The sequence below is a fragment of the Nymphalis io genome, chromosome 15, assembly GCF_905147045.1.
Source record: "Nymphalis io chromosome 15, ilAglIoxx1.1, whole genome shotgun sequence".
NCBI lineage: Eukaryota > Metazoa > Arthropoda > Insecta > Lepidoptera > Nymphalidae > Nymphalis > Nymphalis io.
In genome coordinates, this window is record NC_065902.1 from 1,951,085 (window position 1) to 1,978,912 (window position 27,828).

The window sequence follows — 27,828 nt, forward strand, 5'->3', positions numbered from 1 at the left end:
AAAATATGATTATTTATTTTTTGAATATTACCTTATTTTTTTTTATGATTGCTGCCTTTATGGCTATAATAATACATTTTGCACTCAACTCTGCAGAAGACATAGTGCCCAAAGAATGTGTTCAAAAAAGGGGAAAAGAGGAATCGTACAGATTTATCTTCTTTACCTTCATTTTCATTTGATAGTATGGTGCGGAATCAGCAGATAGATAAAAGAAACAACTTTTAATCGTTTATCTATCTGCTGTTGCTATGATTTATTATACGTCATGTTAATCGTGTAATTAATTTAAAGCGTAATTTTTAATAATGAATTTCATCAACTCCAGACATTTCCTATTTATCCTCTTCCTCGCTTTCATAGGATAATCAATTTATGTTAGTGCTTATAATGTTTCGTTCTGATATTGTATTTGAAACCTCGTCTATCCTGAAATTTATTTTCCTTTTCCATAGTATGAAGACAAATATCTCAACAGTTATGGTATTCAAATTTCCTTCAGCTTGTTTACATATAGCATTACAGCATTCATTTTTTGTGTAGCATAAGTTATAAGTTTTCACTTAAGGCAATAATAAAATGATAATTATTTATGATTAAAATTAACTTTGTTTCCATAGTTTATGAAAAAAAAGTTAATTTTAAAAGATGAAGGTTTAAAGTGATACAACATGTAAAAAGCCAAATGTTAATGATGACAGAAAAAAACGAAAAAAATCTGAACCATCGTGTTTCCAGCAGTATAGAGTAACAACACAAATTTCCAATACGACTAAGCCAAGAGTTTATAAAACTACCCCAGTAACAGCCTGTAAATGTCCCACTGCTAGTCTAAGGCCTCCTCTCCCTTTTTGACGTTTAGAGGTTATTCCATCACGCTGCTCTAATGCGGCTTGGTGAAATACACATGTGGCAGAATTTTGATGAAATTAAACACATGCAGGTTTGCTCACGATGAATTATAAACAGAAATTAAGCACATGAAAATTCAGAGGTGCTTGCCCGGGTTTCAACCAATGTTCATCGGTTAAGATTCACGCGTTCTTACCACTGGGCCATCTCGACTTTTTTTTTTAAACTACCCCAACCAAAAGTTAATCTTTAGTAAAGGTGATAATTATCACATATTACATATATATTACATCGTCTTTTAGGTTTTTTTTGTAGATGTTCTCTCAAATCTAAAGATTACGCCGAATAAAAAAATGACAAATAGTCAAAAAAACGAGAAGGTTTACATTTATGTGACATTATTTAGGAACGATTTAAAAAATGGTTTATGTTGCAAATAAAATTATTACTAATTTGGGAATATAACAGTCAACAACTAATTCTAAATATGACTAATGGTGTTGCAAGTTCAATGTGATTAATTTTAAAATTAACCCTTTTGTATTATAATTTAAACTCGCTATTTTTACATTTTAAACTCTTTACATTTTCGGTAAAATTGTATAAAAGAATTACAAGAAATTGAATATGGCTACACTAGTGCAACTATAATATTCAAATGTCAATGTCAAGTTATAATCTGTAATTTTTTCTTTTTCTGTGGTCTTTTCTTGTCGACGGGTTAAGAGTGTGAGTTTAATACATCTATTTGAAAATATAAATCCAAATAAATCTGTGAAAAAGAGTGAAATACAAAATTTATATTTTACCAGCAATGTATTTGTGATTCATTTTGTGATGTCGTGTAGATATTTTTAAGCGTACGCTGAACAATATTGAGAAAAACTTACTTCAAACTGTTCACCAAATAACCAATAACATAAATAACAATGTAAATAAAATATTAGAGTTCAAGAGAATTTAATACAACTTTCATATTTCTATAAGCTGTTGCATGTGTTTAAAGCATACACAAAATTGTTTTATGGAAACATTCAATTGAAGGTTAGTTTTCGTTTACAGATATACCCAACATGGGTAAGATTATGAAACCGGGTAAAGTGGTGCTGGTCCTCAGCGGCCGATACGCAGGCCGTAAGGCGATTGTCGTGAAAAACTACGACGAGGGCACATCAGACAAACCCTACGGTCACGCTATCGTCGCCGGCATCGACAGGTATCCCCGCAAAGTGCACAAGCGAATGGGCAAAAACAAAATCCACAAGCGCTCCAAAGTCAAGCCCTTCGTTAAGGTAAGACAGTTTTCAGGTTATGTTATGACTTATAACTTGTCAATATTGTTAAAGGTCAAGCAGAATAAGCGAAATTTCAATTTTCCCAAAAACTATAGATGCAGTATCTATGTATGTATATATCTATCTATAATATTTTAATTATGACAAATGAAATAAAATGAAAAAGTATGTCAGTTATTAATTAACTTTTCCTTTCATTTTCTGTTTCATATATATTATAACACCAAATAACTTCTGCATTTTTCAGTTCTTTTAACTGTTTCTGTTGTAAGACACTGTGTATAGTTTGTATCGAAATAGTAATAGCTCATATGTAGAAAAACACAATTAAATCAACTCACAAACATTAATAATCGGTTTAATATCAATATAGAATTTATGAAATACTTTTAATATTATGTATCATCTACACATACTTTTACTTAATTTATCCCCATGGTTCTTGGGCATTGAAATTGTAAGCAATTACTTATATTTATTACAGATTACAATAAATCTTTTGCCTAACTATCAAATTATCCATTTGTATACAAATTTACGTGTTTCTTCAATAATTAAAAAATATCATATATATTATAATAACTTATGTCTTCGAGCCATTTTTTTTTAATAAGCATGAACAGTCACTATTCATTTGTTCACCAAATTTTTTATTTATTAAAAAGAGAGTTTTGAATGAATAAATAAGAATCCTTGAATAATGCCTGGTTTACATTATTCCAGTCCTGCGATCTAGTCCAGTACTGGATTGCTTACTGGAAAAATCTAAACCGGCACTGGAATGAACTGAATCCAATCCAGTTCATTCCAATATAATATAACATATATTATAATGAAGTTGCTTATGTATTTTTATAACAAATAGTTGAAACTATTATTAAATTTATCTTTCAGGTTGTCAACTACAACCACCTTATGCCAACGCGTTACTCAGTTGACTTCAGCTTTGAGAAGTTCAGTGCAAAGGACTTGAAGGATCCCGCAAAGTGCAAGAAGCTCCGTTTCAACACACGAGTCCGCTTTGAGGAAAGATACAAGAGTGGCAAGAACAAATGGTTCTTCCAGAAGCTTAGGTTCTAAGTAACTTACATTTAAAATAAACACTACAAAAAGCAATTTCGCTTCGTTTTATTTTAAATTCTCCTTAAAAATATCTTCGGTTAATTGCATAATCTTCAGTTAACTTAGCAACTTTTGTCATTTATTTATTTATTCAGATGGAACCCCAATAGAAGTACACACAACAATATAAGTTTTAAAAAATGTTTAAATTTACAGTTCATAACAAGAATTAATTAACAAACAAAATTAAAACAAGACTAACCAAACTGAAACGAAAATTTAGATCTTGAAACAAAATTCAGTCATTTGACTCAACTTTAGGACCTTGTCCTGATAGGTTGTACTTTTGTCACAAAATATTCGAAATAAATATTAGATATTAACTTCGAATATTTTGCAACAAAAAAAAAACCTTTCAGGACAATGTTTTTTTTGATTAGGTACTTTTATAAGTAGTTATATTAGGGTATGTAAATAAAAGTTTATCATTTGAAATAATTGCTTTATTTTTTAATAAATTAATTATTTAAGCAGTCTACCTAATGCCCTTTAACGAATACTGGTTATATTCATCACAAGGGCATATATACAATAATATAATAAATGAATTCTGTGGTTATTTAAGAAGTATAAAATGTGAGATTACAAGTAAATTTTAAATTGTGGAATGGAAGTCATTTGAGATGTATATAATAGTATCCAAATAATGCCTTTCAAAGCATGATTAACAACCAACGGGAGTCAATTTGACAATGGAAACAGCAGCTACAAATCAAGTTTTTAACGTAATATAATAATATTATAAGTGTTTAAAATATGACACAATACAAATCATTTATTTAATTTTTTTTTTATAAAATGAACTTTCCACAGCGCAACGCAAGGTGGAATAGGCGCGATCAAGGATAGCGATTGTAACTGGTATATTCGTCTCTTAATGCTTACGCTCACCAAATTACTCTTTATGTTCCTATGTTAATATAATATCAATAACTTTATTCATTGCAGCCCTCACTACAGATAAAAAATCAATTTTAAGCACATCTAAACATTTTTGTATCATCATGCAGTAGCTAGTTTACTGATTCTCCCATCCAACTTTTTTATTTCTTTTTGAAGACTGTCAATATTATGAGCGAATACTTCTTGGACTCCTTGGAGTAGCTCTTTATTATTTTGAACACCACTGGCTATAGTGCTTTGTAGTGTTTCTAACTCTGTTAATGACTTTCCAAAGTTACTTGCTGAAAAAAATGGTCACATTTATAATAAGATAAATGAATACAAAATAAGTTATGATTTTTAAATAATTACCTTGATTATGGAGAGCTTCAAGTGCCTCCATTCGCTCTAAGATTTCGGAATGTGATACACCATCTATTTGTTTCAATAGTTTATGTAATTCCTTTACCTAAAGTGCATAAAACATGGTAAACATTAAAATTAAACAATAAAGTTATATTAAAGTGCAGTTAGTGTAAATGTTTACCTTGGCTTCGACTTCCGGTTCAGCTGGTTTAACAGCAGCCTTCAAGGCTTCTACATTAGTAAGGAGTGACGTGACTCTAGCTTCAGCCGCAGCTAAATCCATAGGGCGAAGTAAAGTAGCTTGATTAGCTAAAGTTGCTGCCGCTCCACATAATGTTGCCTATATAAAAATATATATTTAGAAATAAACAACACTCACATGCTATTAATTTTAAATACTACTCAAAAAATATTTACCTCTCCTGTTGCAGCCTGCAACCTGCGGAATGCTTCTTCATCCCTCACACCAGCCGCTTGTTCAAGCTTATGTAATCTGAATAAAAATAAGATTTATAAAAAAGAAACCATAGCTTAAGCCGCATTACATGTTACTTAGCATGATTTTATATATAGCTTATTCTAATAACATAAGGATTAGAGATTAACAAATCCTTGATTTATGTTATTAGTTACCTGTGTTCTAATTGTGCTACCCTGGTGGTTTGTGCAAGGGTGACCTCTGGCTTAAGTTTCAGATGGGCGATTACAACTTCACCCTGTTTCTTCTTGCCATTTGTGCTCAGGTACTCACTGTCAACAAATAAGTAAGCTCCTGTGTAATCTATATGTATGTTACATATAGCTGTTGGGTCAACTTTTATGAGAACTCAGTCATAATGGGCAAATATACTATGACAGTATTTTTTTGTGGGTTCTATAGCTTACAAGTAGGTGATGAAAAAATAAATGAACGAGAAGAATTTATAAAATAAAGGATGAATTCAAAAAAGATGATACAGATGAAGTTGGAGTAAGCAACTAGTATTCTTAAAAAATAGAAATAAATTTATTGTATACAGATTTTTATTATACAATCTAATGTTGCCTTTCAGTTTTGAATTTGTTAAGCATTAATGATCTGGCTCTTTAAGGTGTGAATTAATGTTATATAATATATAACCTTTCCTCCTTAATATATAACAAACACATATATTTTTTTTTATTGGTTGAATCTGAGTTTTTTACTCAACAAATTTTTAATATTAGTAAAGAATAAAGTAACATACCATATCATTAGATTAAATATAATACATTCGCTTGAGAAGTGTTTCTTAGTATGATATGGTCTATTATATGAAATATTTGAAGTAAAGGTGCATTTTATTGTTGATTAGAATTCAAGTAATAAATAACTTACCTTAATTTTTCAGCCTTAGGATCGACTTGTTCTCCTTCTTCCAGCTTCAGTTCTTCTAGGAGTTTCTTTGTTGTGTTTATTTGAGATGCCAATTTTGAATGCTCTTCCTATAAAAGTATAAATTTTACAATTATTTTATTTATAAGAGTAAAAAGATTGGTTTCGGGCTTTACTTAGAACTTTGGAGAGTTTTGGATTTAAAAGAAATATTAAAAAAAAACATTGCATACCTTTTCACTTTCTGTAGCTTTGTTTTGTTGTTCTGCTATTTGTTCTAGCAACTCGGAAAACTCACAGCGAAGTCTATTGTAGCGTTCCAATGTTGTTTCAGGCTCACCCTCGGCAGCCAGTTCCCATTCACCAGACCTGATTAGACATCCATTATTTAAAAACTATTTACGTATATATGATTGATATTGTATATTCTTAAATAAGTTTACAGGTAATGCATTTTTCTATTAATCTTACTATTTTTTAATTTTTAAAAAATATGGTTTCATTTTTATCCAGTAAAGAACAACTTTGTGACAAATTTGATAAATAGCTTTAGATTTTTAATTACCTATAACCGATACGATTTTTTCTGCTTAATCTATCGGAAAAATCAACATTCCCCGTAAGAAACTTCCCTTTAAACTTATTGAACGAATCTTTCACTGAGAGATGTAATTGTTCAATGCTTTCATTGTCTTCTTCTTCGTATGGTTCAGGTTGATCAGCTTCGGGCAAATCACCGGTTTCATAAATATCGGGTTGGTCGTAAGCCTGGAAATGTAGTGGTTTAATCAACCAATGCTAGCAAAATCAATAATCTGAAAATGTACAGCTCACTTAAACTTACGATGCCGGGAAGGTTTTCATATTTTGGATCTGCCATTTTGTAATGGTAATAAGATGTAGATACAATCCTGTTTTATTTCTTTTTCTCTTATATTTCTACAATGTATATCTTTATTTAGTAAAGATGACGTCAGATTCGTCAGAAACTGCAGTGACTAGTAAAACGTCACTTGTCAACTTGACAAATTTATTTCATTTCACGTGAAACTTTTTATAAGTTATGTTTTTATTTATATATATAATATTAATACTTTTATGTAATACTTTTGAAAACTTATACAGATCTAAACGCCTTCACTCGCGTATGTGACGTATGCAGTTAAGTGCTTTTACCTCTTTTATATTGCCGGTTAGGTTTCAAGTAAGTACACGTCATGTTAACAAGTTGACAAGTTTGACTTTGCTCTGTGTTGAGTCACCGATATTCTCGAAGTTGTATTGCCGCATTGTTATTAACTTTTTCGTCAGAAGTGCTCATTTATAAATCTGTTCGAGGCTTAAACTCATTAGAATATCACCATGAGTCTCCAGTGGACCATTATTGCTACGTTTTTGTACGCAGAAATAGCATTTGTGCTATTATTGACTTTGCCGATAGCAAGTCCTGCAAGATGGAACAAATTCTTCAAATCGAAGTTTTTAGCTTATATAAGTGGACAAGCATCAATTTATTTTGTCGTGCTGATTGGTGTTTTGATATTATGTCTTCTTGATGCTATTCGCGAGATGCAGAAATACTCTAACATTGAGTCGACGGATCATCAGCACCTGGACGCAGAAATGCAAGGTAACATGCGCCTGTTCCGCGCTCAAAGGAACTTCTATATCTCAGGTATTGCGCTATTTCTCCTAGTTGTCATCCGTCGTCTTATCCAAATGATCTGTGAGTTGGCTGGCTTATACGCTCAGTCTGAGGCAAACTTCCGACAGGCTCAAAGTGCAACTGTCGCGGCTAAGACGCTCCTTGAAAAGCAAGGCGCTGGTGACGAAGTAGCAAAGAAAGACATTGAAGATTTAAGGGGTCAGATTCTTATTCTAGAGAAAGAGTTGGCTAAAGAGAAGAAAGACAAAGAGGCTGTGAAGTCACAAGCTGAGAGCCTCAATCGTGAATATGACAGGCTCACTGAGGAACACAGCAAGTTGCAGAAGAAAATCACAGTAGCAGGTGGTGACAAAAAGGATGATTAAAACCATTAATGGAATAATCATTTATCATATTAATAAGTAGTAATTACTATTTTTCTAAACCTTATATTCTTGCATTGTAACATCTAAATATAATCACTGATAAAGCGCTGTGATTCGACATGGGCCTTGAAGAAATCTTTTTTGTATAAATTAATATCTTTTCAAATATTATTGTGTAATTTTGAATATGGTAATGGTATGTTATTTATCTCTTTAAAAGACATTATTCGCTTGAACTAAATATTAGTCTTGTAAAAAAAAAGTCTGATTTGTTTTCTGTTTGCTTTAGCATTGTGGCATTTTTTTATTTAAGCGTGTTTGATATTATTTTTGTGAGTAAGGATTGTTTTAATGTTTGCTTTTTCACATTTAAATATAATCCTAAACTATTGTATGTTTTTTTACTTAACTGTTGTTGTACATAAAATATATCTGGAGGTTTAATAAAATAATATTTTTAATATTGTAAAGGTGCATTTTATTGTTGATTTAAAATAGGTAGGATTAATATGGCAACATCAATAATATTAATTTACAGAAAGTCTCCACAGAGTATGTAAAAGACAATGTTGTGTCTTGTACATAAAATTCCAGTAGTTATTACCTGGAATGATTGCTTAAAAACAAAAAAAAAATATCCTCTAAACAATGTATAACATAAATAAAAAATTAGAGGCAAATGAATAGAGTGATTTTTTAATCTGGTCAATTTATAATAGAGAGACTTTAACTTCTCCACTTTGCATTTAAGGGTAACCATATATTATATACAAGATAGCTTAAATGCCTTTTACCAAATAGTTATCAGTCCAGTCCCTTTCATTGTAAAGAAAAAAGCAATTAAAGTTATATCATATTTTAAAATTAATACTTATAATTTTCCTATCTTACATACAACTGATTGAGTTTATAAATAGATACTATAAATTCATGTTATATTGGAACACCTATAGAAATATTTGACTGATATTTGTTTTTCATAAAAACTTATTGATATTATACTGTCTTGATCCTTAAAATTGTATTTTACTTGCATGGAAAAGTTTTTAAGGTTTCTTTTTAGGTGTTGATTAGGTTTTTGATCGATGATAATAAAATATTTTTAATCAAATTTTAGTTTTATTGATTGATGTGCATAAAAAAAACTAATGAATATTCTAAAAAATTTAATTTTGTGTCAAAAAATCTGTCAAAATTATGACAAAAAAAAAATTAAGATAAGAGAACAATTTCGTGACATTGATTATTCTTTCCACACACTATTACACAGTAACAATTATTAGTGATAATGGTAATGCATGAAATAATTTTTTTAAAGAAAATACAGTTTATTTAATATGAGGTAACACTTTGAAAACAGTAATGTGAAAGTCTTCTGTATAAAGATTACATACATACTCTTTCTGTACTGCTAATTATTCTATTTGCAATTAACTATTTCATAATTTTCAATGAGCAATTTGTGTATGTCTATCTATTCTTGTGGCTTTAAAGATTTTCTTGTTTTTTAATATTTATTCTATTTTATTGTTGAAATACGAGCTAGACCAGCTATTTAAATCTTTAGCTACCCGAAATGTATTATTTAATAAATTTTCCTTTATAATTATTAAACATGCAGTGTAGAGGTAGTGGGAAGAAATAAAGACGCATTTTCCACATTACATCGTGTCCTCCAATTTCTTCCAAATTTAATATCAGCTTTCTAATTTTGTTTTAATTAAATGTCGAGCACTGTCGAGACAACATTAACATACAAATATAATATTTCGCTCTATATAATATTTTTTTATGTACCTATGTTTTCTAATATACTATATATTTATGTATAAAGTAATTAATTGAAAATTTTATTGTGCGGCATCAAATGAAGCCGAATTCGGATCTATACTCTAAGCAGATCTGGCATAGCGAATCATTTTCTGATTTTAAGTTGCTAATTACGACATTGGAATAAAATCTAAAATGAATAAACTGTTAGATTTATCCTTGATTGTGTCAAAGCGAATAAGGACGTGCAATAAGTAGGTTAAGGAACGCATTTTCTGCGACATAACTATTATAAATCAAAGCTTATTGTCTCGCATTACCGTGCTTTTTCAAGTCTATGCATGTGGTATCGTTTAGTACGAGCTCGCTAAAAGCATGCTTGCTCGGCAAATATGCCAAATGTGGTTCAAATTTAGCAAATAAAACTTAGTTTATTGATGTATTAAATGTATATAATAATCTATTAGAATTATTAATAAACAATGTTTTGGAAATAAAAATTAAAAGATGCTCTTTTCTGTAAAAGGAGTTTACACTACAATTCATCTTTAATATTAGCATCGAACATTTCATTCTCGACAAATCCAAGACTGTCCCAGAATTTAGTTTGACCGAAATCGGAGCTCGTCTTCATTTCTATTTTGTTCGGTCCGGCTATTTCGAGGTAGTTCAATTCAGGTGCGCCTGGCTTCACTTGTAACCATTCTGGTCCGTTCGCTATTTTTGGTACTCTGTAAGCATATAAGTACTATAATTAAGTACCGATATATTAGGGGAGTATGTATGTTAGGGAATTTACTAAATATTATAATATAAAAATACTAATATATGTCTTCACAGTATTTAGGTATTTGCTACAGTGAATGATTATTATTTATAGAATTGTGAAATGGTAATTAACTATTGTCATAGTGAATGTATAAAGACCAATGAGAAATAAGTCTTGATATTTTTGTAAATTCATACTAGCCATCGCAGTTAAATTAATAGATATATAAAGAGTAGAAAATATGAATATTTTACAATATTATTACATCCTGATTTTTTTTTTTTTTATAGAATAGGAAGGCGGACGAGCTTATGGGCCACCTGATGGTAAGTGGTCACCAACGCTCTTAGACATTGGCATTGTAAGAAATGTCAACCATCGCTTACATATCCAATGCGCCACCAACTAACTAAGATTTTATGTCCCTTGTGCCTGTAATTACACTGGCTCACTCACCCTTCAAACCGGAACACAACAATATCAAGTATTGCTGTTTTGCGGTAGAATATCTGATGAGTGGGTGGTACCTACCCAGATGAGCTTGCACAAAGCCCTACCACCAGTAAAATATTACAGTGAAATGAAATTGTAAATGAATGATTCTACTAGAATAAAATATATATTATATACTTAATATATTCAAACTTTATTTTTACGTACAGTTGGAATATAAATTACATATGGTTTCAATTTAGATATGGGTACTTATGAATTTATTTCAATATTATTATTTACAACAACTATTGTTGTATGTTTTACTAGTGCAGCGATAAATTGGATTCAAGCTAATACTAGAACTTGTCCCGGAGGCATAGTAAATATCAGTTTAAGAATATATATGAGTGTAGGTACATATGTAGTGGTCCGTGCATATCTCAGAGTAGCTTAACACAATAGAATTGGCACGTAGGTGGGACGAGTGTGCTACAAATATCAAATGTACCTATATTTCATACACCGAATCTTTAAAGCAAAATGGATTTATATTTAGATACCGCTTGGCGTCTGAAAACGAATCTATAGAAATTAAAATTATCAGTTTTTAACGGCGATCACACGAAATTTATAACCTAATGAAATGGTTGTTGTATCTATTGTTGTAGTCTGTATCTTGGGATATGTGTAAGACACACATAATACAATAGTTACTGTTTAAATTATCCAAACTCATTCGCACGTTTATGAGAAATGCGTGAACATATATGTACATAAAAAAAACCTATACGTTCAATAAAAGACGTTTTCAGTATGAATCTAATGTATACTCGATAATAAAACAATTTCTAATAATTAAGATATATAATATGCAACGGATGGAGTTTAAAATTGATATTAATTAATTTATTAACGTGTATAATTAATATAATATAAAATAAAATGTTGGATGATTGTATATTGAAATTCAAATTATCTACCTTTAAATTTATTATCTCTTTTATAAAGAATACTCGGTGTGACACGTAGTTGTATAATACAGCTAAAGTCATTAGGCAAGAAAACATTGTAATGACGACATGCATTAATTATAATATATAAAAGTTTGTCGTAAATATCACGAAGGGTATGTTTGACTTGATTTACATTCGTCTATACTAATATTATAAAGATAAACTGCCTTGTTGTTCTTGTGGCTTGATGTAAGGCCGCAGAACCGGAGGGTCAATTTTCGGGTCGGACCTATAAAAAGTTATTGAGTTTTTTCTGTCAGAAAATTCTCAGTAGCAGCTCGGAGTCTGGAAGTTGGAAGTGTGTACACTTGCGTGTCTCGGAAAGCACGTAAAGCCGTTGGTTCTGCGCCTGAACTCTTTCCGATCGTGTCGGATTGGCGTCCCATCGTATTATGAGAGTTAGGGAATAGATAGTGCACCTGTGTTTGCGCACACACTTGTGCACTATAATATCTCCTGCGTAGTTGGCTATCTCTCTTGAGATTGGCCGCCGTGGCCGAAATCGGTATTATTGTGTTTCGGTTTCAGGGGTGAGTGAGCCCGTATAATTACAGACGTAACATCTTAGTTTCCATGGTCGGTGGCGCCATTGTCTATGGGCATTGGTAACCACTTACCATTAAGTGGCGTATTTGCCAGTCCGCCTGTATGTTTCATAAGCAAAATATAATTCTACACATTTATCAATTTATCATTCCGGACAAAAGTCTGTTAAAGAAAATATCTGTAGCATATTCCTTAACGTTATTTCATCACCTCACACATAATATAACAATTTCATTCGCCATATTCAAGTTTCCATTCCAAACACAAATCAAGCACGTGAAAGCCCGGATGAGAACTCGCTATCATGGGATCTGATCCAGCAGTCCACGTATCTAAAAATGGGACCGTCACGATTCTTTAGGTTTTAAGATAAAAATAAATTACCCTGTTGTCATGTAACTGTAGATGATGTCAATAAGTTTGTTCCTCATGTTGGCGTCGTCATTGTTCTCGCTGAGTATATACATGAAAACTGCTAATACGTCATCCGCATGGCTCACACCTTTGTCAAAAACGAAAAAAAAAAACATTTACATAATTCGCTCGTTTCGTGCCGCAACATCATCTGTCTGTTTTAATGATTAATAAAAAATAATTAACAGTTTCTCTGTTTTTTTTTTTAATTTACTTGAAAATTATTAAGTTTACAATTAAATTAGTTTATTATTTTTTATATTTCATATTAAATTTCATTTCATTCAGTTTATATTTCATCATAAGACACTTTACTTTTTAAAAACTTCTGAAGGTGAAAGTTTCGACTTTACAGTTCATCATCACGAATATCCAATGCAGGTTGTCAAATATAGGTACGGCTAAAATTAATTTGACACGCAGGTTTACTTTCATTAGTGAGTGCAAGATGAGTTAAACATAAATGAAGCAATTAATAAGTACTTAATTGCCCAGATCGAACCAAGATAAGTTCAATGTTACCACTGGCTCAGTGAATAAGATATAACAAGATCAATTTATAACGTTTATTTATAAAATATTTATTATAATGTCTCCAAAGTTTCAAAGTGTAACACGGGGATAAACTTTTCTTAGGCCATTGCGGACGAAAATGACACGTGTCCCATGTGTTTAAGGCCGAGTTTTGTGTGGATTAATAGTGTCTTAAGATAAAACGTCATTTACAACTTTTTATATAATGGAATAATTTCAAATTAGAAAACGGCCTTAAGGCTATGAGAAGACTTTTAAAGGCAAAATATAGGTCATTTTCTAAAATTTTCGATATAATTTCAAGCCTATCCATATTCGTTAATACAATTATTTTATTTATATGTAGAACTGTATATATAGTAATTAAAAATATTATCTTACCGTAGTTATTATCGTTGTTGGCCATTAAATTTGACAAACTGTATTGTCCACGATACGAATAACGGTACAAGTAAGTTGGCTGGTGAGAACGTTGGGCGTGGATTTGAGCCAATTTTCCAACGTGCACCACGAAGAGACGATCTCCGAGGGCCTGAACAAAACGTTGTACATATGTATAGTGTTCTATTGGGCTAATTTATTCTTTATAAAGAACAGTGCATAAACAGCGTTTTACTTCTTTTTTCATTCATCGATATATGTATGTATGTATCTAAATGTAGCAAAATGAAGTAATTTAACGCGATTTTAATAAATTCTAAAAATTAAGGGACATAAAAATTCAAAAGGATTTAAAAGGTCTATCTAGATTAGGACTTGATCATTGTATAAATATTAAGGTAGTAGCAGTTGTATATAATTACAATATAAGTCAATTCCTAAATACATATGTAAAATCTTTTGTTATTTCAATAAAGGAAGAATCTGGATTACAAATGAATAAACTTGTAGTCGCTCTGTAAACAAAGAAAGGACATTTAAAGTTTATTATTCCACATGTCCTTTCCTTCACAATTCCTTATCGCTTTTAACTAAACATCAAATCTTTCAACGTCATTTTTTATTTTTCTTAATTACCATAGATAAACTATTACCGAAACTTAATTGCAGCGCGAAGGCAAACTTAGAAATTAAAAAAATATTACAATTATTTCACATACTTGAACTAACTGTGGGAAAGTATCTTGGTTGACAGGCTTGCCACCCAAGTAGTGCTGTTTGATCTTTCTCGCGACGGTAGATCTCAATTCCATTGGAAGGGTGTCGTTGTATTCAAAGATATTCGAAGCAAGGTATTCCCATCTCGATTCTAACTCCGGTATAAGGGTAGGATCCGTTTGATAAGCTAAAAAATAAAAATTTGATGAGAAATTGTAGAAAATATTACTATAATGATGGTAGAGCTTTGTGCAGGCCCGCCCGAATACATGTTTATTCCACCAACCCGCAATGGAGCAGCGTGATTGAATAAGCTCCATACCTTCTCCTCAAAAAAGGAGAGGAGGCCTTAGCCCAGCAGTGAGACATTCACAGTCTGTTACTGTACATCAGGTATTCTGCGCTAAGCAGCAATACTTAGTATTGTTGCGTTCCGGTTTGAAGGGTGAGGGTGGGTGAGTGAGCCAATGTAATTACAGGCATGAGGGACATAGAATATTAGTTCTCATGATTGATAGCGCATTGGCGATGTAAGGAATGGTTATTAGTTTTTACCTCGCCAATGTCTATGGGCAGTGGTGACTACTTACCATCAGGTGGCCCATTTACTCGTTCGCCTAACTATAACATTACTATAAAAAAACCAGTTATATATAAGTTAGTAAAGTATATACCAAAAATATATATATATTATTAAATATTACATAATAGTAAGATAATAATTACCATATTGTTAAATGGATATAATTTCTATTTGGGATTGTACAAATTATTTCATAAGCCTATTTAATAAAAAATAAACGTACACAATGTTTGTTACATTATATCTTGAGCATTGTAATAGATTATTTTTAATTCATCCAGTTTCAAAATAATAATTTTATATTAACACTTCAGTACACAGAAGACTTTTCAATAATAAATAATCTAATTTCATCCATGTGCGAATATTCATTTGGTAATATAATGCATTTTGATTATTCGTTCATTCATTCAGTCATAATTATACCTGCAGCGGGATACAATCCTTCCTCAGACGTGACTGAGGTGATGAGAGGAACTGGTTTCATGTATCCAGCCTGGCTTGCTATGTATGGGTAATGACTCAGGAATGGGTCCCGTGTACCGGGAGCCTCGATGGTTGGTGTAAATGGCGTGAACATGTGCACTTTCCAATCCTGTAACAGTTTTTTTGGATACGTAGAATGTTTTGGAGTGTGTAGATTTAGGATCTAGGTCATCATTTCGAAAAATTGTAGTAGACTACAATTTTTCATTTTGTCTGAATCGTTGCGGGGCAGCTATGGGTTAAAATCAAATCAAATAATTCTTTATTTAAGTAGACTTCTAAGAGCACTTTTGAATCGTAATGTTACAGTATTGAATCAAATGAGCTACCTCCGGTTCGGAATGTAGATTCCAACGAGAAGAACCGGCAAGAAACTCAGTAAGTACTCGTTTACTTAGGTAAGTTAACCCTTTTATTTAAGGAGTCATCATCAAATGCGATTAGATTTATATATATTCTGCTTGGAAATTAACAAATACTAACTTCACGCTTATATATCGTTTATTTTATCTTGTATGTGTACTAGGTTTGTATAAATAACTGTCTGAAATAAAACTTAATATTATTATTATACAGAGTTTTGTAATTATAATTATGGTTCAATTTATTGTTTTCTTTATTTTTTATTATTTATTTAGTAAAGTGCAGAGTTATAGCTAAAATAAATATTCTCAAGTCGTTTAAAACTAAACAAGTTTCTTACGTCAAAAGTTTCGCCCAGTCCAAGCATTTGGCTGCAAATTGAATTTGGTACTTGAAAGATTTAGGCTTTAAGTTCTAGAGACTGGAACGTTTTCAAATTTGCAATGAAGTATTTGTTAATGAGAAATAAGAATTTAATGTTTTTTTTTATACATAATATGAAAAAATCTGTTTGAGATTAATGGACATATTTATCCTCTAACCGATTACAAAGAATAAAGTACATATGTACATCTATTTTTTCATGTAGACGATTTATACTATTGATTTTGTTGTAACTTGTTAGCGCTACAGCATGTCACCACTTGATTGTAGGGCTTTGTGTATCAACGATGATATAGAACACAATAATACTAAATGTATTGTTGTATTCTAGTTATTAAGATTAGTGAGCCAGTGTAACTACAGGCACAAGGGACGTATCACCTTAGTTCCCAAAGTCGGAGCCCCATTGCCGATGTAAGGAATGGTTAATATTTCTTGTAGAGCCAATGTCTATGGTTGGTTGAGACCACTTACCATCAGGTGGCTCATTTGCCAGTCCACCTAACTATTTTATTTTTATATATAATATGATCTATATATATATATATATATCAAATATGTCATATGTTTATATAGCGTTCAACCTATTATGCATTAGAATGACAATGAGAAGTATAATAAATACTATTAATACCTTTGTTTAAATTGTTGCTACCTGTGTTATTAACAAATAAATTCACCCACTCATCAGATATTCTACCGCAAAACAGCAATACTTGATATTGTTGTGTTCCGGTTTGAAGGGTGAGTGAGCCAGTGTAATTACAGGCACAAGGGACATAAAATCTTAGTTCCCAAGGTTGGTGGCGCATTGGATATGTAAGCGATGGTTGACATTTCTTACAATGCCAATGTCTAAGAGCGTTGGTGACCACTTACCATCAGGTGGCCCATATGCTCGTCCGCCTTCCTATTCTATAAAAAAAAAAAAAATTAAATATGTCTAGCCATTCTGACGTCACGATGACCTCATAAGTTATAAGGGCTCCGTTTTGGGAGTTTGTCTTAGCACTATGATTTAGTACCTATTTGTTACCTGAACATTCATTTTAACTGGATTATTAAGGGAACAAATAATAAAGCTTTTTATAGAAAGAACAACGTCTGTCGCTTTTTATAGTAATAATAAAGAAAAGACAAATTTCAGTATTACACTCACCATCATTTCTATTTGGGCATTAACGATGACTTCGCCTGGTCGATATTTAAGACAGTCAGCCATCTCCCGACTGTTGCCTGTAGGACAACCAACAATGGTGGCTAGAGTCTTCGCTTTTTGCGCTGGTTTCAATGCATGGGTCCATGACGCGAAGGCTGATCCACTGAAGGCAATACCTCGATGGAATGTGCCTGAGGAAACATTTAGATTCTTGAACATTATTATTATTTAAAACCTGCTGCCTGCCGATTTACACGGTTGTTTTCAGTCAATAAGCTATGTTTGTTCTAAATTTTATACAAATCCGTTCAGACGTTTTTCGTGATTGAGTAACAAACATCCATACATAAAAACTTTATTAGTAGTATTAGAATCATTTGAGTTCTCACGCTACCATACAATACAATATGCATTTTTTTTAAATGGATACCACCTAATAATGCCTGTTTGCAAGGAATTACTTATATTTCTATTTTCTCATTCTGTAAACGGCGACTATTGATTGACAACAAGGGGCCAGAATCGAACTTGTGACTATGAACGTCGTGAGCCGGACCGTACACCATTGACGCTTGGTATTTACTATACATTTATTTTTATTATATATGTAATTTAGATTAAATGATAATTTTGTGAATTGACAATTTTAATAAAATGACACATAAGATACAACGACTCGCTTAATTATACAAAACTTGTAAGTGAAGTTAAATATTATAATCTAGTGATAAAGCATGTTAGATTAAACGTTAGCGTTGTTTATTTCAAGATAAGAGTAAGTAATTATTTAAATAGTTCTCAAGTAAATGGATAAAAGGTTTGCTATTTACATTCCTGCTATTCAAGGCTTAAGGGCAGTGCACCTTTTGATTAGGATTTCCAAGCGTTTTTATAAAGACAGGACAATTTAATATTTTTTTAGTATTGTAAACAAAACAAATTGTTTGTAAAAGTATTATATGTTATACTAATATTTTGACTTCTACCAGTTTTTGATATTTTTTATATATGCGTTGTATATATTCATACCATTCTGTGATTTAAATTTTATTAGTGTGGCTAAAGGTAAGTAAGGCAGGTAAAGTTTATGGTGATTGTTAGACGCTTGAGCAGAGCATAATAAAACTAGCTTGTGCATCTAATTTTTTTTTTTAAACATAGTACTACATACGGCGTTCACTACGTTAGTTACTTGGTTTTGCTCATGTTTTTTCAGGTGTTACAAATAAAAAAGTAGTCTATTTCCTTAAGTTTGTTTCAAACCAAATTCCATCAAAATCGGTTCAGTGGCTTAAGTAAGGCAGACAGACGGTCAGAGTCACTTTCGCATTTTTAATATTAATATAGGTTAGTATATTTTATAAAAAAAGTTGTCGATGGATGTCTTATTTTATCAAAAAAAATTTTATATTATTCATATTTCCTAAATAAAAGACTATGATTTACGTGTTTTAACGATATGCATATTGCCAATATTCTAGACTTCCATTATTTAATGTCTTACATTACAACTGCACGTCGGCCACAACAGTCGGTGTCCAGTGTTAGAATCCAACCTAGACCTGACTGAAATGCTGTTACGCCAACCGCATTAAACTTCATAACTATAATTTTACGGCTGGCGTGCAGTTAAAATGTAAACCGTGTATGTAGACTCTTAGTATCATACCTTCAAACAGCGTCTCCAAACAAACCGTATAACTTTAATCTATCCTACCGTAGACACTATTACGGTGCATTGACTCCCTCATTGGTCTAGTGTCTAGCTTATAAAGCTACGGATCTCGAGGTCCTGGGTTCAAGCAACGGGTTTGTTTATGAAAAAGCTATTCATAAACAGACCCGTTTCCCATTATGTTAAGATAATCTCATTAGGAGTTTGGAATTTGGCATTGTTTGTCTCAAAAAGCTCGTAAAGCCATTAAGTCCTGCTCTTGACCTCTTTCTAGTCGCGGTAAATTGCCATCGCGTCGATTTATGAGAGTGTATGAATAGACAAATTTATAATCATCAGATTTTTTAAGCCGCTGGTCTAATAAATGAAAATAAAAAAAACAGCCAACGACAATTGTATCCATTGCTAAACATGTTTTATAAATAACTTTTTTCTTTATAGTTGATCGGGAATTCTATTTATACTAGCCGTATGAACGATATAATTATTATATTACATTAAATGTGACCTACCTTCAGAAAGCGGTGATATGTAGTGGTAGTGTACACTCGCGCCGCCAGCAGAGCAGCCGGTGAGTGTGACGCTTTGGGGGTCTCCGCCGAACATCATGATGTTGTCTCTAACCCACTTTAGGGCGAAGGCTTGGTCTTTTAACCCAGCATTGCCAGGAATTACCTCGTCACCCGTACTGAGGAATCCTATGTTTATATTATAAAGTTAATATTAGTATAACAATGTAATAGAAAATTTGGACATATGATTAAAAAAATGACTATTACATACAAAAATGGTATTTGCACCAGCCCGTGGGTGATTGTCTCCATCTCATAAGTTATTATAGATAAATATCAATACTTTGTTTTGCTGTTTATCGCTTGAAGGGTGAATGACCCAATATAATTATAGGCACAAGGGCAAAAACATCACTTTTATAATAGCATTTTTGCTTGCAAAGAAAAATATAATATATATTTTATAAGAATGTTTTATATTCAGATGTGATTATTATTTAAAAATTGTATGTATAATTTAATTACTTCAAATTGAATTGTGGATATTTTTCAAACCTTTCTGGTAGTAAAATAGTTTCCTTGAAATATTTTTCGAGGATATAATTAGATATTTAGATTAAAAAGAACATAATGTTTTTACTTTGTTAAGTCTGTCTTTTATGATCGCTTTTTAATATAAAACGAAGTATGAATAGCGGTCTTTTTCATTTGGTAAGTCTTTCATCAACAGACAAATATCATAAAACATGTAATTGACATCGAAAACACTTTCAGTATACTTTTCGGGAATGTTTACGAGTAATTTTAAGTTTATATTAATAATATTTTCCTCATGTATAAAAAATTAATTATCCAAATATTTCATTAATTGTTAGCTAATGTCGTATTAAAATATTTATATATTAATCGGTAATTGAAAAAAATTTCAGTATATTTTTTCCTGTAACCGATTAATTATTAGGTCCCTACATATGAAATTGGCGTTTTGTACGGGAGGAATATAAAGTCAATTTTTTTTTGTAAAATTGTCATCTCATACGTAGTTTATTGATCCCTTTACTAAAAAAACCATGGGGGTGACAATCAATAAACTCTTTGAAGGCGGTTTGGACTGCCGCATCGGAGTTGAATTTTTATCCTTGTAAGAAGTTGTCAAAATTCCGGAAAAAATGGTAATCTGTTGGAGCAAGGTCCGGGGAGTACGGTGGATGTCGTGAACAACGCAATTGTAGCTCATCTAACTTAATGGTTGTTTGTTGTGCAGTGTGTGGTCTTGCGTTGTCGTGAAGCAGCAGTGGCGTTGAGCGATTGACCAATCTCGGTTGTTATGCAGCCTATGTCATCCTTCATGGTTTGCAGTTGCTGACAATAGATATCTGCCGTAATCGTTTGGCCAGATTTTAGAAAGCTGTAGTGAACGACACCGGCGCTAGTCCACCAAACACTCACAAGTAACTTTTTATGAGTCAATTTTCGTTTAGGGCAGGATTTGGCTCTGTCTCTAGGGTTCAGCCATTGCGACGAGTGCTTCCGATTATCGTACAGTATCCACTTTTCATCACAAGTAATGATTCGATTTAAAATCCCTTCATTATTGTGTCGGTTGAGCAAAGTAACACAGCAGTCGACGCGTGTTTGCAAGTTCCATTCACTCAATTCATGAGGTACCCATCGTTCAAGTTTTTTTACTTTCCCGATTTGCTTCAAGTGGATTAATACAATTTTATCACTTACCCCGAAGCCTGCAGCTATCTCTGAAGTGCTTTATGATGGATCAGCTTCCACAATAGCCTTTAATTCTTCATTCTCCACTTTATTCTCCGGCCCTCCACGGGGTTGGTTCTGAAGGTTGAAATTTCCAGAAAGAAAAAGTTCAAACCAATAACGTATCGTGCTTTCTTTCGCGACATCAGCGCCGTACACGTGATTAATCCTTCGAGCTATTTCTGCAGCACTGGTGCCACAGTAGAACTCGTACTCGTAAACATACCGATATTTCATGTTCTCCGTAGTGCGGTAATAAGCGACGCCAAAGAAAAAAAAAATGAGCAAAAAAACAAATAAATGACTGTTTTCAAAACTCAAATGTACCAGCTAAATGAATTTATAAATTTGAATTTGGAATTCTTAACCAAAAAGGAAATATTTCAGATCAAAGTGGTCAGTACGACAAAACGTTAATTTCATATATAAGGATCTAATATTATTATTAGTTTGGTATCTATTGACTAGCTTTAGTAGAAACATTTTCTTTGCTACAAGTGGAAAAGAAAATGCAAATTCATTTATATCTATAAAATCTCTTGTGAAGATGGTTCGCCAAACATTATTATTAATTTATATATCTCACCTAGAGGTCCAAGACGGTAGTTTAAAGTAACTACTACCATATCCCAATCTAATAAATGCGATGCTTCGTACAACGATCCGGAACCATACATAAACGCACCACCATGTATGTACACCAACACTGGCAATAAGGCCGCAGAGCTCAGCTTAGGAGTGTGAACGTTTATGAACAAGCAATCTTCGCTACCTGAAAAGAGGAACAAAACCAGAATCTATAACTTTAGTGTAATTTTTATTTTTTTACTGGTATTTATTTTTCTGGAGGTAGGGCTTTGTGGGTGGGTAGGTACCATGTACTCATCAGACATTCTACCGTAAAACAGTAATACTTGTTATTGTTGTGTTTCGGTTTGAAGGGTGAGTGAGCCACTGTAATTACAGGCTCAAGGGACATAACATCTTAAATCCCAAGGCGCATTGGCGATGTAAGCGATGGTTAAGATTTCTTACAATGCAAATATCTATGGGCATTGGTGACCACTTACCACCAGGTGGCCCATATGCTCGTCCGAAAAATAGGTAGATTCTATACAAAAAATAAGTCGAAAATAACGAAGCTACAGTACGAGAAGGAAATAAAAGTACCCGGCGGTACTCGCTATAGCCTACTCCCAAGTTCCAAGAGTAAAAAAATAACTGATTTTAATTACATAATCTACCAAAACAATTGATAGGTCGAAATACATAAAGGTAAGGAAAGATCATTCATATAGGAGTGAAGATAAAAAATAACTTTGACATTGATTTATCATGATAATTATTATGAATTCGTAAAAAAAATAGCATATTGAATGTCGACGCAGTTTATAATGAAACTGTATATAAAATTAAAGCTGCTGTAAGTAGTTAAGCGGAAGTAAGTTTTGTATTATAAATAAGCATATTATTAATCAAGAACTGTTTGTAGCGCATAATATAGCAGAACTATTAACAATCGCATGGAATATGTAAAGAGCCGAGATGGCCTAGTGGTAAGAACGCGTGAATCCTAACCGACGATCGTGGGTTCGAACCCGGGCAAGCACCACTGAATTTTCATGTGCTTAATTTGCGATTATAATTCATCTCGTGCTTTACGGTGAAGGAAAACATCGTGAGGAAACCTGCATGTGTCTAATTTCACTGAAATTCTGCCACATGTGTATTCCACCAACCCGCATTGGAGCAGCGTGGTGAAATAAGCTCCAAACCTTCTCCTCAAAAAGAGGAGAGGAGGCCTTTAGCCCAGCAGTGGGACATTCACAGGCTGTTACTTTACTTTACTTATGGAATATGTAAATCCGAGATTTGATTAATTATCACTAGTATTTCGATGATGGTATAGGCTTTAGTAAGGTATATAAATGTTTATACGTATATCTATTTTTTTTTTGATATTTTAACATCAGAATAGATTTTATATCGTTTATATTTATTGATTATTTATATCTTTATTATGTAAAGTTCCACCAACCCGCATTGGAGCAGCGTGATGGAATAAGCTCCAAACCTTCTCCTCAAAAAGGGAGAGGAGGCCTTAGCCTAGCAGTAGGACATTCACAGGCTGTTATGTAGTTTTTTTTTTAAATTAAAAGTAAAATTGAAATAATCTTTATAATCGTTTTTAAAATCTTTTTTTAACATAAATTTAAGCAATATTTTTTGTATGAAAAGTTAAAACGCTTTGAGGCTTTTGAAAACCGGACAAAAGGTGAAATTTATTCGACCGAGCTCTTTTGTAATGTAGTCTCGTCCTTTTATATAATTCAATGCCATTTACAAATATTTTCACCCAGCACAGACTAACAATTAAAATAAAGGCTTGTAAAAATATTTACAAGCCTTTACTAGAAAGCCTTTAATAAAAATATTTACAAGCCATTATTTTAATTGTTTATATTAGTAGGTCAAATCTCGTTAAGTAATTTTAAATCATTTCTATGAAGCCGATTGGGGTTAAACTTTTAAACTCTTTTTGATGCCGGAAACCCTACAAACACATATGGGACAAACATATTTTTGGATTCGATAATTCTGTAACAGGATGAAAATCAGAGAGTTAATTTTAAGTTCTTAATAATAGGAAACGAAATAGATAACGCTACAAATATATTTTCTTTTATCTTAATTTTATAGTTTATTTTTGTTCGTTCGTTTTTTATTTGTATGTTTGTCACGCTTTCACCTCCTAACTGCTCAACCTCACATGCAGAAGAATCTACTATAGAGGGTAAGTAGTTAAAGAATGTTGTTACTTCTTTCAAATTGCAAATTAGGCTTAGTGCGTATTGTGATTAAGCGCAAGTTGCGTGCGTGCATTTGTATCGATGTTATAATTTTCGGCGTTTTCTAACCGCTCGGGTTTAATAGTAGTGCGAGCTAAGCTTTAATGCTGGCTCAATAGCTGTCATCGGCTAGAGATAAATCAATATTTAACTAAGTACTTGCTAAGCAACGTTGTTAGTAAGGCAGTTAATGTTTAGAGATAACATTTCACGTTACAATAGTAATGGGAAACTACATTGTTGCCCGAATAGAAACGTAAAATAGAGAATACTAAAGGAGAATCATAAGCGTGAGGTAAGCTTGTATTGTATTAAAGTTGAATAGAATTTCGCATATGGTTATTTAAAGCTGAACATCCTGTGAGCGTAGCATAGTGTAAGCTTGATGAAAATATATGAAACGTTTGTTTTATTCGAAGGGTAAGTGACATCCGGGTGGACAGTGTCATATGAGCGTGACGCAGTGCAGTGGAAATTATTCGGTCATAAAGGCAGTGCTACGTAACGCGGCGAAGCGAGACGTATCGATTGAACGTCGTGGTGTGACGCGATCCATTTTAATGTGGACAATCCAGAACAAAGCCTATAACAGAAATGTCATTGGACATATATCGTTAATTAAATATGGTAATGGAATGAACTTTTTAATCATTAGATTTTTCGCATAACAATTACTTTGTTGTAATATTAAATAAAAATTCTAAAAATATATATATCTCGGGAACAGCATTAACGATTTGGCTCAAACTTTGTATTTAGTTAAGGTTTTGCTTTTTAATTATATATTTATCTGTGCCTTTCCTAAAAAAACGCAATTATTCACGAAAAAACATTGTTTATCAGTATCAGTAACAGCCCATTAATGTCCCAATGCTGAGCTAGGACCTCATCTCACGTTAATGAGAAGGTTTGGTCCTTATTTCACCACGCTGAACCAATTAGACACATGCAGTTTTACCAACGATACATCCCTTCATCGCCGAACACGAAATAAACTATAAACACAAGCCCATAATAATCAGAATGAATCCACAATCATCGGTTAACATTCGCGGGTTCCATCAACTGAGTCATCTCGGTATTTTTTTACAACTAATAATTGTACCCGAACGAAGCTAATTCGCCAGGTACTAATAACTAAACACTAAAGCAAATTTAAAATGTTCTAAAATTAAAAAACTCCATAACATTTCCCTCGAAACGCAAACGCTATTTCTGAATACTATCTGCATACTTTTACAGCTGTCTTGTGTGAGACACTGCACAGGGCGTAAAGCGCAGGCTCACAGAACAATGAGCTTGGGTTAAGTTTCGTTGGTGGATATAATATACAATTTATATACATTCAGTGGACTATTGTCCTAAGTAATAAAAGTAAGTAAGGTATTTACATTGAAAAGTCATGTACATGGTACAATTTTATGTGAGAAATTAATAATCGAATGGAACAAGACAAATAGAGAAGTGAGTGACCCACAGCGACAGTGAGTTGTTAATTTGTTTTTAAACTGTAGTAATTTGCTTATCTATTGAGGCGTAATGTGCTGCGTGCGTAAGCCTGCTTGGATAGGAACATACCACCCATCAGATATTCAACCGCCAAACTTTAAAATCAAAATATTTAATATAAAAAACAATGCAGATTTTGTTTTGTTTTTTTTTTTTATCTAAGAAGGGTGCAATCGGGCAGGAGTTTCACTTGATGGAAAGTGACTACCACCGCCCATGGATGTCTGCAACACAGGAGGGCTCCCAGGCCTTTAAGAAATGGAAGGGATGTAAGGGTAAGTCTACATCAATCTTAGGCTCCCCACCGTCAACCTCACTTGCTCGTGGTGCATCCTGCTAATCCACGAACAAGGCTCTGGCGACCAAAATTGTGGCGGTATAACCACACAAATTCTGAAATCCAAAAATGCAAATCCTGATAGCGGGCAGCAGCGCTATTAGCAGATTTCCAGACACTGCGTTCACCAACCCGCCTGCCAAGCGTGGTGACTAAGGCAAATATTCCCCTATGAGTGACGACACAAATTCACGGCCTCTAATTCCCGGTAATCGCATTATTCTTGGCCACGGTACGGAACATGGTAACGGTGCGATGGGCGTGCTAAGAATCCCCGGGCTACGGCAGGGTACCACAAACGGCGACTGTTTCTGACCACGTATAAAGGACGCTCTCTGCGGCTGGTCGAACATCTGACAGAATTAAAAGTAGAGTTAAGTCGTATTAAGAAATGAGTAGCCTCATTTCTTAAAGGTTTCTATGTCATATAGGTTCGAAAAAGTTGCCGGCGAAAGCTGGTTTTACAGTGATTATGCCTTTTGGTTGTGTGGTGGTTACAATGGATTGGTGAAAATGATGGATTTCCAGACATCGAGATGGTATGGATGGAAATTTATAATTCTGACGCGATATCCGGTGAAATTCAGCGGCCGGGATTAATCCAAACAATTCTTCAGAGCATTCCCCGCGATAGATGTGGTAGAAGATGCAGAGTGATCCGTCGCTTCGCAAATTCAAAGGAATAAAGCCCGTTGGAAAGAACTTGATCGTTGACAATTTGAGCTGCTTTTGTTTTGCTTTAATATTTTTCTGCCAATAATTTAAACCGTCTTACAAGCACGTTCGTACATTTCGTTACAACGAAACACGTTCGTAACGTGCGCGCGCTGTTAAATTACAGTACACGGTAAAAAGTAAACCAGTTTTATTTTTTTCGAAAACATTTGCAACGCTCGCTGCGCTACTAGCGCTCTTCATAAATGTTTGCGCAAGCTACGCTTTTATTGCACGCATCCACGCGTTTAACAACGCTAACAGGTTTGCACAAGCAAGCGAAGTGATACTTGGTATAGCGATTAACCTCCTATCCCACAGGAATAATAAATAAACACAGACATTAAATACAGCCATCAGTTTAATTAATTGAGCATGTAATGAAAACAAATAAATATTATTCGTGTATCAGTTAAGTACGTAATAAAGACGATGGAATGTTTATTTACAAAGCTATTAAAGTAACTATCTTAATTATTATGATACATTTATTATATTATATGAATCTGTTAAATTAATTATTATATCTGCAAATTAATTATTATATGAATCTGTTTTTAATATATTGTTAGCGATTATCAGTGAACAATAATAGGCCTGGTAGTACAGTTACTTTTACCTTTTCCTACTAAAATGAGAAAAAAGCTTTGATATATAATTACTTAACACAATGTAATTGTATTTAATTGTAATTTCTTACCGTTCGTCGGTAATTTCTTCGCGGTAGAATCTACATGCCGCACCGGTGCCTGTCCGGTGCTAGCTTTACATTTAATTAAATACTGTAAAACTTGAATAAATAATTATTTAATTTGATATACATATCGAAGTCTATTACGATTAATATATTTATGTTTTTCAGGCCTCCTGTAGACGGTGACGTACCCGCGCCGATACCGCATCGCGTAAATTGGACGCGACCGTGCCGCCGCAGCTTCGCCGCTTAATTTGGCCATATCACTGTACATTTTTAATAATATATTCCTAGCTACAAACATCACATGTCGTATCA

The 27,828-nt window shown here is 32.9% G+C and overlaps 4 protein-coding genes across 5 annotated transcripts in view; 2 read left to right on the forward strand and 2 right to left on the reverse strand.

Moving 5' to 3' along the window:
• Positions 1-1,474: 1,474 nt before the first annotated feature.
• LOC126773608 (60S ribosomal protein L27) lies at positions 1,475-3,263 on the forward strand. 2 transcript variants are annotated; one of them, XM_050494589.1, is made up of 3 exons: positions 1,475-1,581; positions 1,915-2,144; positions 3,042-3,263. In XM_050494589.1, exons 2-3 carry the CDS (start codon positions 1,926-1,928, stop codon positions 3,225-3,227), a joined length of 405 nt encoding a protein of 134 aa, XP_050350546.1. In that variant the 5' UTR covers positions 1,475-1,581; positions 1,915-1,925; the 3' UTR covers positions 3,228-3,263. The 2 variants fall into 2 exon arrangements, with proteins under 2 accessions (XP_050350546.1, XP_050350545.1); XM_050494588.1 differs by lacking the exon at positions 1,475-1,581 and adding an exon at positions 1,615-1,783.
• Positions 3,264-3,697: 434 nt separating this feature from the next.
• On the reverse strand, positions 3,698-6,862 carry LOC126773603 (dynactin subunit 2). Its single transcript, XM_050494581.1, has 9 exons — positions 6,716-6,862; positions 6,437-6,639; positions 6,105-6,240; positions 5,875-5,981; positions 5,151-5,267; positions 4,935-5,010; positions 4,699-4,857; positions 4,524-4,620; positions 3,698-4,453 (listed from the first exon to the last, which is right to left on the reverse strand). Exons 1-9 carry the CDS (start codon positions 6,749-6,751, stop codon positions 4,272-4,274), a joined length of 1,113 nt encoding a protein of 370 aa, XP_050350538.1. The 5' UTR covers positions 6,752-6,862; the 3' UTR covers positions 3,698-4,271.
• A 209-nt stretch (positions 6,863-7,071) lies between these two features.
• Positions 7,072-8,588, forward strand: LOC126773604 (B-cell receptor-associated protein 31). Its single transcript, XM_050494582.1, has one exon. It carries the CDS (start codon positions 7,234-7,236, stop codon positions 7,900-7,902), a length of 669 nt encoding a protein of 222 aa, XP_050350539.1. The 5' UTR covers positions 7,072-7,233; the 3' UTR covers positions 7,903-8,588.
• A 467-nt stretch (positions 8,589-9,055) lies between these two features.
• The window catches only part of LOC126773593 (venom carboxylesterase-6-like), a 32,732-nt gene continuing 13,959 nt past the window's right edge, over positions 9,056-27,828 (reverse strand). Inside the window, exons 3-10 of the mRNA XM_050494565.1 lie at positions 21,994-22,179; positions 19,644-19,829; positions 17,457-17,647; positions 15,491-15,659; positions 14,484-14,668; positions 13,765-13,915; positions 12,820-12,937; positions 9,056-10,403 (exon numbers count right to left, since the gene is read on the reverse strand). Coding sequence (XP_050350522.1) covers positions 10,208-10,403; positions 12,820-12,937; positions 13,765-13,915; positions 14,484-14,668; positions 15,491-15,659; positions 17,457-17,647; positions 19,644-19,829; positions 21,994-22,179 — 1,382 coding nt within the window. The 3' untranslated portion in view covers positions 9,056-10,207. The remainder of the gene's footprint in view (positions 10,404-12,819; positions 12,938-13,764; positions 13,916-14,483; positions 14,669-15,490; positions 15,660-17,456; positions 17,648-19,643; positions 19,830-21,993; positions 22,180-27,828) is intronic.

Bases quoted from the DNA above. Each gene is read 5' to 3' on its own strand.
- LOC126773608 (XM_050494589.1), top strand. From the start codon at position 1,926: ATGGGTAAGATTATGAAACCGGGTAAAGTGGTGCTGGTCCTCAGCGGC. The intron at 2,145-3,041 runs GTAAGACAGTTT...TTTATCTTTCAG, and splicing joins AAGTCAAGCCCTTCGTTAAG to GTTGTCAACTACAACCACCT.
- LOC126773603 (XM_050494581.1), bottom strand. From the start codon at position 6,751: ATGGCAGATCCAAAATATGAAAACCTTCCCGGCATC. The intron at 6,640-6,715 runs GTAAGTTTAAGT...CTACATTTCCAG, and splicing joins ATGAAAACCTTCCCGGCATC to GCTTACGACCAACCCGATAT. The intron at 6,241-6,436 runs GTAATTAAAAAT...ATGTCTAATCAG, and splicing joins AAAAATCGTATCGGTTATAG to GTCTGGTGAATGGGAACTGG.
- LOC126773604 (XM_050494582.1), top strand. From the start codon at position 7,234: ATGAGTCTCCAGTGGACCATTATTGCTACGTTTTTGTACGCAGAAATA.